At 45.7% G+C, this 12,854-nt stretch overlaps 2 protein-coding genes across 5 annotated transcripts in view; one reads left to right on the forward strand and one right to left on the reverse strand.

The window, feature by feature from the left end:
* Positions 1 to 12,854, reverse strand: part of SIDL (SIDL trafficking protein particle complex subunit 10) — a 95,276-nt gene that overhangs the window by 79,522 nt on the left and 2,900 nt on the right. The window contains exon 2 of one of the 2 annotated variants that reach the window (XM_089572270.1): positions 3,379 to 3,452. In XM_089572270.1, the coding sequence (XP_089428396.1) occupies positions 3,379 to 3,452 (74 nt within the window). Of the gene's footprint in view, positions 1 to 2,424; positions 2,859 to 3,378; positions 3,453 to 12,854 lie in introns of those variants that run through there. The other variant, XM_089572271.1, reaches the window with a different exon arrangement.
* The window catches only part of LOC149360305 (baculoviral IAP repeat-containing protein 7-like), a 32,957-nt gene continuing 23,599 nt past the window's right edge, over positions 3,497 to 12,854 (forward strand). Inside the window, exons 1-2 of one of the 3 annotated variants that reach the window (XM_089572275.1) lie at positions 3,522 to 3,647; positions 4,258 to 4,311. The gene's annotated coding sequence lies outside the window, so the exon portion shown is untranslated. Of the gene's footprint in view, positions 3,648 to 3,721; positions 4,312 to 12,854 lie in introns of those variants that run through there. The other 2 variants (XM_089572273.1, XM_089572274.1) reach the window with 2 other exon arrangements.

Consider the following 12,854-nt stretch of genomic DNA (forward strand, 5'->3'; position numbering starts at 1 on the left):
TGAAAGGCACCCCACGTGTTGGCTGACTCCTCTTTTCAGAGGCGAGTTCAATAAAAAAGGTGAGAGTGGGGCATTTAGATCGAATTAATAAGGAAATCGGCCACAGAGAACAATAATTCGCAGTTTCTAAGAATGCTCAGAGCGTGAAGATCGAATTCCAATGATAAAAAGACGAGCTTAGAATCCTCATTCGTGCACCTTTAAGGGGGGACGAGGGTCTTAAAACTGACCTTTTTATTTGTGGCTAGAATCTTATGAAATTTTGCACACAGATGCATTTTTCTCTCCAGATTCCAAAAATGTAGTCATAATTGAGCTGCTGGTCTTAGATCAAAAGTTATCGTAAATTCTAGAGGGTAATTGGGTAATTTCTTATGCAGCTTTAATGAACGTTCTCATTGCATTTTGTTGCTTTTAATTACACAAATTGATAGCCAACGAATTCCGATACCCGATGACATTCTTACTTTTTTTGTTTAGGCCACGTATAAATAGAAATTTACAATCAGCTTAACGAGTTGCAGTGTCAAATACTGCGACCTTTTACTCTCAACATAGTATACCAGGATGACATGCCTTTAGAGAAAAACGAAGAATGTCATCGGGTATGGAAACTCTCTGGCTATCAAATCGTGTAAATAAAAGGAACAAAATGCAATGAGAAAGTTCGTTAAAGCTGCGTAAAAAATTACCTAATTACTTTGTAGACTTCGTAAGATTTAAGACCAGCAGCTATTTTTGGAATCAGAAAAGAAAAGTGCATCTGCATGCAAAATTTCATGGCATTCTAGCCATGCATAAAAAAGTTAGTTTTAAGACCCTCGTCCCCCCTTAAAAGGCAACTCAAGCACTCTTTCGATCTCCTCTGATTTTACTGAAGATTTCAGGGTAAGTTCTGCCCAGTTTTCTGGTCCTTCATGCCAATTTCACAGTGAAGAAGTGTTTTGTTGCAGTGCAAATTAATTTTAAAATTTCCCATTTTGTGGGTTCAATCAGAGATTTCAATGCACAACCTTGCACATGTGATGCCACTGGATACACGCCCATTGATATTCGCTCTGTGTTTGCTGAAGGACGAAATTTCGAGCTGGCTTTTGGTCATTTGAGACAGATAATAACCCAAGCTCACACTTACAGTCATCAGGTTAGCCAATCAATGCACACGCAACAGGTTTTGTGACAGTATCAGTGACGTCATCGTTTGGTCGAAACCCCGTTTCCGTTTCCTGGTTTTTCAGCTTTTTAAATACTTGTACTAGATATGCTGAATTTTTTTTTTTTTTGTACCAGAGTGAAAGAACTCTAAGGAATGTGATGTGATTATCAACTAAAAATATACAAAAAAACCTAACAGTTGGCCTTTAAACTTCCTCGAAATGAACCAACTAACCCACAAGGGCAATGATGTGCCAGGCAATGACTAGCCATCAATGAGCTGGCTCTCGTCTGACGTGAATCCCTGTTCTAGCTGCTGACTGCAATGTCTCAGCCATCCAACAAGTCTCAACTATACTTTTAAGTTGGCTTCTGGGCTATTAGGCAGTGTCAGGGCAAGTGATTAACCAATGCTTGTAGCGGTAACAACTCATTAGTTGAGCAAAATCCCCAAACCTGCCATGGTAAGGAAACAGAAACTGATGACTACTGTTCAGCTCCACTCATGGAATTCAGCAAAATAGCCTGTTCGCAATGAAATATGATGCACTAAAAAATCGGGCACTGGCAATGTCATACAAAAAAACAAAGGCATTTCATAAGGATGTCCGCTAGACAACCGCTTGTTCTGCATGCGTCTGTGTAAACTTCTTTGCAGCAAATAATTTTGCTTACCAGTCACAGTGCCGACCAGCAATGCAGAAAAGCTACTCCAGCAAAGGGAATAGGGTCAAGTATTCTCAACACAGAGAGAATCAAATGAGAAGGTTGAATCTACGAAGTTCTCTCTTGGTGCCAACAGTACTGAAGTTTGCACTTCTTTCAAGCGCTATTCCCCAGAAACATGATTTACAGGGCTACAGCGCGGACCGGCATTTAACCAAGAGCCACAAACGTCCTTTCGCGGGTTCTCAAAACGGTTTCATACGCTGTCCTACTGCGAAAACTCGTTTCTACGGAAAGATGCGGCACAAACTCGACATTTCCGCGTGCCAAGCTGGCCAGACTACTGCCGTGACATTCCGACAGGGGCCAAGAGCAGAGCACCCATATACGTATCGCGGTGGCTCATGGAACCACCGATAACAGCTTCTATCAGTCGTTTCCCGACTTGAGCTTAGCAGACGTGCGCGTTTCCAGCTGTCGCTGGTCGACCATATGAGTCCGCGAACCGTTATGAAACCGGTTTCCGTCTTAGAGCAGCCGCGGCCCGCAAAGCCTGGGCGCACAGTTGGCCCGCGCTCGCAGGCGCGGATGGAGGTTGCTTACACGTGACGATCGGTTTGCAGTTCATTCTGGGCAAAGCCATGCATCCCAGCGCGGGGTCACAGCGTCGGAAGAGCGCTTCTTGCGAACCGTGGGGCTCGCGGACACTGCATCGTTCAGGAGGCGGTGACGGAACGCCGTCGCGCCACCGACAGGAGCTGCGATCGTGTGTCGCCGGTGGCCTGCGCCGCTTAGTTGCCGGCTTTCGTCCGGCTGATCATGCGTCCGATTTTGGGGGTCCCGCCGGCACGCGTTACGCAGCCCGCTTCTTTAGTGCAGGGGCGTCATAATGCGTTACATTACACCAAAGCAGAGGCTTCCACTTTCGATGCACGACCAGCCGCTCTGGTCACGGCCTGAGGCTTGCGTTGGCTCTCAGTGGCTGCTTGGAATCCAAAGCTACTGTTGGCTAGTGACGTTTCATAATCTGAGTCAAGACGAGACAAGACTAACTTTGATAAGTTTTTTTTTTTTTTTAATGCATTAGTATGGCGTATGACATTAGTGATTAGAGGTAAACGTCGTGGAGGCAGGGTAGGTTAGCGCAGCCTGCGTCGCCGTGTTGCTACACGAAGCGTGCCGTGCTGCGTAACGGAAGCTGTCGCTTCGCGCTGCTGTTTTTGAGGTGTGGAATTTGTGGGTTGCTGACGAAGTGTTATTGGTCTGGACTCTGCAGTTTATCCTTGCAGCTTGTTCGTCCGTCAGCGGCCCAGCTCACGTCGCGTGCCTGTGTGTCAAAATAAAGGTATTTTACGGCGTCAGCATTGTACACCAGCGTAGTGAAAAAAGGCGAGTTAAAGAGCTCGCGGCGTGAGTCGCCGCTGCCGACCTTGTTTCCCAGCACGGGCGTAAGGGGCGGCCTCGAGCTGTTGCTCCTAGTTGCTCCAGAGTAGGAAAGGACTCAGGAGAGGCTAGCCACGCAAGCAACGCAAGTGCCTCAAAAACGACGGCACATACCCACGGTGGGGGATTGGCCAGGGTTTGGTGCAGATCTCAACAGGTAAAAATCATCCAGGTTTATCTCAAGAAATCTGTAAAAAAAAAGAAATCAAAAATCGCGTCGTCGTTCTCTCTCACCCATGACCCGTCCTCCCCCTCCCCCCTCGAGCGCGCTCGTTGCTGGAACGAGGTATTCGAACAGCCTGCCCGCACGAATTCTCTCGTGTGTAACTTCGCGCTTCTACATGTGATTCGTTTGGAACCTAACTGAAAGCAGGACACGCGAGGTAAGCTCTACTGTCATCTGATAGCGCGGCTCATTTTTTTTTTTTTTTTCGGTTGTCGGTCGCATATGCGCGTTCCACCGTGCCGACTACGCCAGCCCTGTGGTGAGCGCAATGACTGAGCTAAGCCTCTGAGCCGTGCGCTCTGGTCGTCACGCTCTTCGGCGTGCTCCGTGACCAACCACAGCCTGACCTTGTGGTCATTTATGAACGGCAAGCTCGCTAATGCGTAGTTGACGCATACGCCCATTCCGAAGGTCGAGTTGGCCCTTTGTTGCGCAAGGACACGCTTAACGACGCGTTGCCTACGCCGTCGTCGTTACGGGAAGCGGCCATGTTGGGCATACGCGCAGTGTTTTTCCAGCCGACGACTGCGTTGTGAAAGCCAAAGAAATACCGGAGTGTGGGACGTCTTGGAGTGGTTGCGTCAAGTTTCTCTAGTTAGTGCGGCCGCCGTCCGTCGCGGCCGGTTGGTGGTGTGGCAGAGGGTTTCGCTCCCGTCGCGCTCAATGGATAAGCCAGCGCTGACTCCTCTGCGGGGGAGCGTCCGTTATCGCTGGCATGTGAATTCGTTCATGCGACGGTAGAATGAAATTCCTTCTGGACCATTCAGGCATTCGCCCGGAATCCCGACTGCCGCACATCGTGGCTGTTGACGTTCTCAGTGGTAAGCTGATAAGCGCTACTTTCTCGCGGCCGTTGCATTCCATTGCGGTCTGTGCCAGATTCGCGAGTACAGTACGTCCGCTGGGGCGTAGCTTTTGAAACTTCCGGCGTGAATGCGTGGGATTCGGCTAGTTTCTTTGCTAGCTTTGCAAAGTTAGTATCATTGGAATGGATATTCGAGCGGCAATTTTCGACCTCGCCAGATTGGAAGTGGTCACTGCTGGTCTCGGTGTAGCAGACGACCAAAAGCCGAACGATGTCATATGCTTACAACAGACCCAAATTATCGAGCCTTGTATTACTCGGCATGCCGTCCCGGCCTTGTAACCTGACATGCCAGTATTTTTGACTGCAGAGCGTTAGTAGCACGCGCACTGCATATTAAAGCGCACTAATGCGCTGAGTGCGGTCGCGGGGGAAAAAAACGAAACTAACTGCACAAAACGAGGTGGAACCTGTTTCGCCAGGCAAGTCGTGCAGGATGCGCCGCCCGCTTCTATCCGACGGAAGCGATTCCCGGGCTTGCCTTGATGACGTCTTTCCGTTTATCAGCCCGACGGCCTACTCGTATCCGATTGCTGATGGAATCGTACCAATAGAAGGTGCTTGTTTAACAGGAACTCATTGCATTGCAGGATAAAAGTTGGCTGTTCCAGTCTCGTGCCATCTTTGCTGTTGGTTTAGTAGAGGTTTGATGTGTGCGTACTGTTTGTACATGCATTAAATGGCCTCGTTGTTCATAATTGGCAGATGCAGTAAGAACAGTGCATATGCTTTTCAATGGCAATACTGTCGTGAACCGGGAAATTTATTAATAGTTGCTTAACTCATTCACTTTCATGAAATAATTTCACTGCTAGTTGGTCATTGTTTGAGGATGAAAAATGGGGCAGCATCTAACCGCATTAACTCATTGAGGATTGGCTGTTGATTTTGTGGCAAAACGGAAGTGCCAAACAAGCTAGCGATAAATGTAAATTTGCTGGGACGTGAAAGAGTGCAACAAATTGGGACTTTGGAGACGACGCACACCACTGTTGCCTGTTCATAGTGATGTTTTAGATCTTGGTCATGTATCAGCTAGCTCATGTTGCCACCTATGTGCAGTAAATTCGCAGTGGTCTTTCAGTTTTTAGTGTTCAATTCCTTGAGCATTCAGCAATTTAGTCTGTCCCAGAGCTTTGCATTTTACGTTTGGCTTTATGAATAGCTTCAAGAACATGTTCAGAACTTGTTCAGAAAAGCGGCTGAAGGGTCTGTTGAGGTAGTCAAGTAGTTTTGCTGGTTGTAAAGATACCTTGCACTTTAGTGGGCGGTATGCTAGGGTCAAAGGAATTGCCATCTCTTGCTGCAAACTGCTGATAGCATATCTCTAAGTGCCTTGTTGCCGTCTCGTGCAGATGTCTGCAATGCCCTTACCGGCCCAGCTCTTTGCAAGCTTATACCTTAGTTTGCCGATGGCCTTAGGTATGATTGGTTATCCACTGTAGAGATAGTTCTGGAAGTTCTGTGCTGTAGTTTGTTGTGGCCTAAGTGACAGCTCTACAAAAACTTAGTTTTGTACTGTTCGTAATGTAAAAATGAAAAAAAAAAGTTTTGCAAGATCTGCAAGAAACTTCAAGCAAGGTAGTTTTATGAATCTGGTGGCATTGAAATGAGGTGGCATACTGGCTTGGCTTCTTTATAGGCTGTGCTGCGAGCAATTGGACAGGCTTTTCATGATTACTTCAAAAGCATTTCATCGCTTCAGCAGCACATTTGCGACGTAGCACCTCATTTGGTGGTGCATGCAAATGCAGGGGGAGGTACCAATGCGAGCAAACACCTTGCATTTGTTAGGGCTCAGGGACTCGGTTATCTGAAGTTTAGCTAGGCAATAAGTTGTGTAAGTTGTGTGAGGAACAGCAGCAGAATCAAAACAAGCATACCAAAATGGGGGGAATTAAGCACAAATTATTATTTTCTTTTGCGACCAGTCATGTCAGAAACTGTGCCCTGGAATGTGGCAATATATTCCACTGTCCTTTCCATTGATATGGGTTTCCTGGGGCAATGCTGTGTAAGGGGGTTTCCTTGCGTGGCAGAACCTTTGGAACTGAAGCTACCACGCGGTTTCATTTTTAAAGAAAGAGGAAAACCTTGGCCAAGTTACAAAACATTCATGACAGTAGAGAAAATAAAAATTGGTTTTCGAGGAAAAAGGAGAAGCACTGTCACACTTCTCGGTGGACACCTCAACTGTGCCTTGAGCCAAAGTAGGAAGAATCGGTGGACACCTCAACTGTACCTTAAGAGGAAGAAGGAAATGAAAGAAGGAAGAAATAGGTGCCGTAGTGGACTGGATGGTAGCAGAATAATTTCGACCACCTGGGGTTTTTTAACGTGCGTAGGAACCATCTCCCTGCAGAGCACTTTAGGTAGGCCCACTGCTTCAGCATCCACTCTGTTAGCATCACTTATATGCGTGCCAAGTGCAGTGGCAGCCTGAGGAGCTGAACACTGAGGTCAGACAAGACATGCTTGACACACCTTCTCTGAGTTGTGACACTGGAATATCTGGATTTGAAAAAGCAGGAAGGATTTCAGTCGGAATGGCTGCTTAGAAGCTAGCCTCTCCTCGAGTTGCACAATACAGTGGCAATATCTATGGCGCCGTCATTGCATCTGTTCCTGTCCCAGCCGTGCGTTGAGCAAACAGGATAAAGGAAGATCAGAACACACAGCGCGTGCAGACAAGCACAGATGGTCTGGTCTGGTATGTTCCATCTATTGTGTGTACTTTTCGCTTCTTATCAGCCCTTGTGGTCACTTTGGCATACATCTACATGTCGCACATTTGCTTGCTATATCCACAGCACTTGTTGTTGCCTATGGTACCTCTAGAATCTAAATTCCTCCCTCCTACCAAGACGTTGGCATGCCTACATAGGGCTATTAGTCCGTACTGAATTTATTCGTACCATTTCCTGTCAGTCATATGAGCACAAAACACCGGGTACTGATTAAATGAGGAGCTGTTGAGCTGTTTGTTGAGTTAACAAGCAGAGACAGGCCACCTGCCCTCTGCTTACAAAATGCTCTGAATCTCAAATTCCGGGCTAGCTATGACATCATCAGCCAAATTAATTTAGTGGCAAGGATAGGTTTGGGATCTCCATATAACTCTTTATTACTGCATCATGCCACCAGTGGTGCTTTGCCTTTCTTTTATGGTTTCCCTCCTTGCTAATCACTTTCTTGCTAATAAAGCCCCCGTTAGCTCATCTTGCTGACCTGCACGCCCTGTGTGTTACCAGGGCTCATTTATTTACTTTTTATTTTATTTATTCAAGGTACCTACAGCGCCCTGAGAGGCATTATTGTAGGCGGGGTAAATACATTAACAGTAAAATTCAATACAGCAAAAAAAAGTTACAGAAAAATGTTAAGGACTTCCTATGAAGACAACAGCATTCTGATTACACCCAATACGCAGAACCAACACTGAGAATAGCATAATCCGATTATTGCGTTGTCAATTGCGGCCTGGAAATTCTCACTCTTAAATACTTCATTAGGCAGTAGGTTCCATTCATTTATTGTGTTGGGAAAAAAAATATTTAAGTGTACTGATCCGGCAGATATGCCATCTAATTTTCATCGTATTGTCCCTTCTACTCGAAACGTAGTGAGGCTGCCTTAAATAGGTGCTTTTATTAATTCCTGTTTTGTAGATGTCATACAGAAACTTTATTCTCAAAACTTTTCTTCGATGGGATAATAATTTCCAACCAAGAGCTTCCCGAAGCTCAGAACTTCTAACCTTAATATTATAATTCCCAGTTACGAACCTTACTGCCCGCTTCTGAACTCGCTGTAGCTTGTCTTTTAAAATATTTGTGAACGGGTCCCAACATACGCATCCATATTCGAGAATGTCCTGACATTCGTAATGTACAATGTTTCTTTTAGGCATGGAGTTGTATGTTAAAAGTTTCATTGAAAAAGGTTGAGAATGCAGGAAGCTTTGGCAGTTATCGTGTCGACGTGTGCGGTCCAATCCAACTTCGCTGTAATCGTGATACCGAGATACTTTACGCTGACCTTTGTCTGTACAACAGATGGGTGCAGAACTGTGGGTCTGATTCTAAAGAAAGCATCAAATCAGATGAATATGAATGATGACACAGTGAGGAATAGAAAGGGCAAAGGAGCAGGGGGGGATAGGAATCAAGTAGATACTATTCCACATGCAGAAATAGACTTTGGAAGGGCATGAAGAGCACATGGCTATGTGGCTTTCGGAGGCTCGTTTCATTCCAGTGTTGGCTAATGTATTTCATTTCCCTTTCATTGGAGCCCATTGCTGCCAGGTTCTTATACGTCTTGAAAAACAGTAAGAAAAGCATTCTGAAAATATTTTTTGTTGCTGTGGCTGAAGCGCAATCGTGACTCCGTGTAAAGTTTTCAGTTTGTCGTGTAAATGGCCAACAGTGAGTGCAGTGCAGCGGGAGCAGAAGGAAGCGGCATGTTGCATTTGCTGGCTAACTTTTTCGCTTGTGGTTTGCACTGCACTGCATTAAAACATGCACTGTTTTTTTTTTGTTAGTACTTTGCTTAAAATGAGATGCCACTCTTTGAGTGAAAAGTGCTGGAGAATGTCTGCTGTGCACAAACTGAAAACGTTCGGGAAGTATCTCGGGGCAACGGGCTCACAAGCCAGTTTCCTCGGATCCTAATCATTTTTAAACATGAGGGAACTGTCGCTCTCTGAGCTCCGCTGGAGTGTGCATTGTTGTTGAACAAAGGCACTGGAAATAGCCGTGGAAAGGCGCCAGAAAGGTATAATCTTAGTTATTGGTCGTTCCAGGAAGTGGGATGAACAGGAGTTTACAGGTTGCAAACACAGTTAAAATTGCATATATATATATTGTTACGGGATTGGAGAAACGCAGGAAGGGCAAGGCCGGAGAACAAAAGAAGAAGAGGTGGAGAGTGTTGTGCCCCGCTGGACGCTGATTCCCGCTCGCCGATCGAACCTCTCGCCACTGGCCTGTTGAACCAGCTAGAACACCCTGGCTATAAAGATTATAGCCGTAACAATATATATATATATATATATATATATATATATATATATAAGTAAAGAGTTGAAGTACACTTCTTAAAGAAACATTTATTTACCGACGGTTTCGGACGGTGGACCGTCCTTCATCAGGGTAAGGAACCTTACCCTGATGAAGGACGGTCCACCGTCCGAAACCGTCGGTAAATAAATGTTTCTTTAAGAAGTGTACTTCAACTCTTTACTTATGTTGTTAGCAGTCGAGCAAGTTTTTTCATCGTAATATATATATATATATATATATATATATATATATATATATATATATAGCACGAAGAGATAAACATACTTGGCTGCTAGAGGTAAAATGCCAGGACATAAGCGGCATTCGCGAAAAATATTAATTTGCAGTATCAGATATAGGAAGCAGAAGACGTGAGCAATGCTTCCTGGGGACAGCATGGTTACTACACTGCAAGCACTGCCATTTCTTGATGGCACCAATAAGGGCATGCTTGTAATCATATTTCTTGATAATGGCTTGTAGTTTGATATTTGTAGGGCATTACCCTCCTGGAAGGTAGATCCATAGTCACAGTGGTGGGAGCACAAGGCCAGTTGACTCAGCACCATGGTTTTGTCAACTTCGTAATAACGCAGTCTGAGCTACTTGTTCCCACATTGGCCAACAGCCCCCGCACAAGTTTTGCCACATGGCAATGTTGAGCAAACCACTGTTTGCACACAATCGACAAACTTCGTTTTCTTGTTGGTATTCACTTTGGAGCACATGTACCCGAACATCGTGGGGTCTGAAAACGGCACATGGTTGCCTCTGCAACTCCCAGTGTGCCGCTCACTTAAAGGGGCCCAGAAACACAATCTTAGTTAACTGTTTTGCCTGTTGTTTGCATACAGTGAGTTATAATGGTGCTATTAGCGCCGGTAATACCGCGTATATTCCGTTTTTTAGTATTTTAATGTCCTCCCAAAAACGACTTCATGGCTCTGATGGTGTCGCCACGCAGTGGCGGGTTTTTAGCAGTGGATATTGCCACTTATCATTGCAGTGTGTGTTCGTTCACGCTCAAGGCAGCAGGAAAGGGTCGTTATCACTTTTGTTCGTGGCGCGAGAAGCGACCAGACTAATCTCGATTGTTCGCAGCCATGAAAGGCTGCATCTAGGTTTTTCCAGATTACCGTAGATGATCTTGACCTGTTATCTGGAAGTTTCCTTGCCGGCTTTAAATTGAGCGATGCCGCGAGCGGCGGACATTCGTAGTTCGACGATTGACGAGCACGCTTGTTGCTTACGCCGCCACCGAGTGATTCAGTTCTTTTGCGGGCGCAAGTCAGCCCAAATAAAGAGCTTCGTTTGCAAGTATTTCTGGTGTCTTCCTGACCGCTGGACTGCCGTCACTACAACGTGACAATATGACATCACCTGGCGCGCGAGCTTGATGATCAGACAAACAGTAAATATACTGCAAATTGTGTGAATAAATAGACACATTTTGTCACCTGTCTGCGTTTTATATTAGATCAGCAAAAACAACTTGTTTGTCTTAGATAAAAGCCCTGCAAAGCAAGTAAAATAAAAATACACCACCAGGGGCACTCTGGCATGGAAACGACGCTGCCAGTCTCAGCAAAAACGAGTTACAGGGAGCAGGCAACCATGGAGTACGAACTTCCGCGACGTGCTCTGGCTGGCTGTTTTGATTGGTTGCGCCTGGTGCTGTCATTGGGAGAGCGAAATAGGAGTGGGAAGCCCCGCCAAAATCGAGTTGAGGGCAGCGTTTTGTTTGCTTGTATTTTGAAATTTCTCCACTGAATAACTCCCGTTCCTCTGCATCGATTCCTGTAATTCTTTTTAAGTCAGCATCTGTGTGACATAAAGAACCCACCTGAAGTATAGCCGGTATCCCCCCAAACAGCGTTTCGCAGCCCCTTTAATGCAACATTGGAAACACAGCCACCTTTTTGTCACTTCCAGCCTCTGGAGCACGCCTTTGGTCCTTAGTATTTAGTTTTGCTAAGCATGGAAGTGGAAACAGGGCAAAGCAGCTTCTTTGGATATTTAGCTGTAGCCATTTATTAACAAAAATTAATATGCTGTATAAATGCGTGTGGGCCGCACCTTGTTTTCCCGAAATATTTAAAAAAGAAAAAATATCCGTGTAAGGGCCTAACCCAAACTCCACGACCCATGAAATGCACGCACCATGGCCTCCGCGATCAACTCCGGCTGCGAGCAACGGCACACTGGATCGCAGAGGCTACACACGCATGCAGGAGCTTCCAGGTGCCACCCACAGGTGGCGCCAGAGGCCGTGTCTCATCATCATCATCATACTTTTTCTTTCGCCGCGAGCTCCCGCTATTCATATCGGCATCAGTATCACCAGCTCCAGTTTTTTGTGGCTGCCAAAGGCACGGCAGTTGTGGTAGCGTGTTAGTTTGCCGCAGTTGTGGCTTTCGTGTGCTGCCGCCAAACGTAATTTTAGCACAGTGGGCAATCACCTTAATAGCTACACAGCTGGGAGTTTGCTTTCAGCCATAGCAAGCTTGCGCAAGGCAGGCAGGAAATTCGACGTGGCCGAGAAGTGCGTCCGACGATGGTGCAACCAAAAAGATGCATTGAAGAACACAAGCTGCGAAAAGCGCGTTTTCCGAGGCAAGCCGTGCAAGTTTCCCGAACTGGAAGAACTGCTCTGCTATGTGATGGAAGTGCGGAACAGCAGCTACACGTTGACAGCGGACAAGCTACGAGACTTCTTGTGGGATGAGCGTGCACCAAAGCACAGCACCAGCTCAGGAGTCGGAAGACTCCGCGAGTGACGACTGAACGTAGAATAAATGCTGCTCATTCCCTGATTGGCGTGTTTTTACTTCAAAAAAAAAAAAAAAAATCCGCACAACGCGTGTATAGGCCACACCTCAAATCTGAAAAAAAAAAAAAAAAAAAGTGCAGCCCGTACATGCGTTTATATGGTACGTAAGGAAGTCCCAGACTCTGTCACTGTTTCAGGACCTCCTGTTACTTGTAAATAAACATTCAGTAAGACCACAAGCAACGGCATATTGCAATAATATGTAAGGAGAAAGAAAGGAAGAACATCACAGCATGCAAAATAAACAGAACAAACGTGCCCAAATAACAGTGATAATGTAAGGCAGAAAACGTTACACAAAGTGCAAATGCATGCAAACCATTATGCTAATGGAAACATAGAGTTCAGCAGACTGAAGGAAATAAGATAAAACAATTCAAGCAAACATGCTGCCATATAAGCAATAAAGAAAAAAAATTTATAAAAGCACTTAAAATTATCTGAAAGCAGAAAAGAGCCTGGAATAGCAAAAGAGAGAGAGAAAAATGGACTGAAAGGCAGGGAGGTTAACCAGGCAATGCCCAGTAGGCTACCCTATACTTGGGGAGGGTTACAAAAACGGGTACAACTGAAAAGTAATCGTGATTTTAAAACATCATTCCAGGG

This window comes from Amblyomma mixtum, chromosome 2 (genome assembly GCF_055824585.1).
Source record: "Amblyomma mixtum isolate Tamu chromosome 2, ASM5582458v1, whole genome shotgun sequence".
NCBI classification, from domain to species: domain Eukaryota; kingdom Metazoa; phylum Arthropoda; class Arachnida; order Ixodida; family Ixodidae; genus Amblyomma; species Amblyomma mixtum.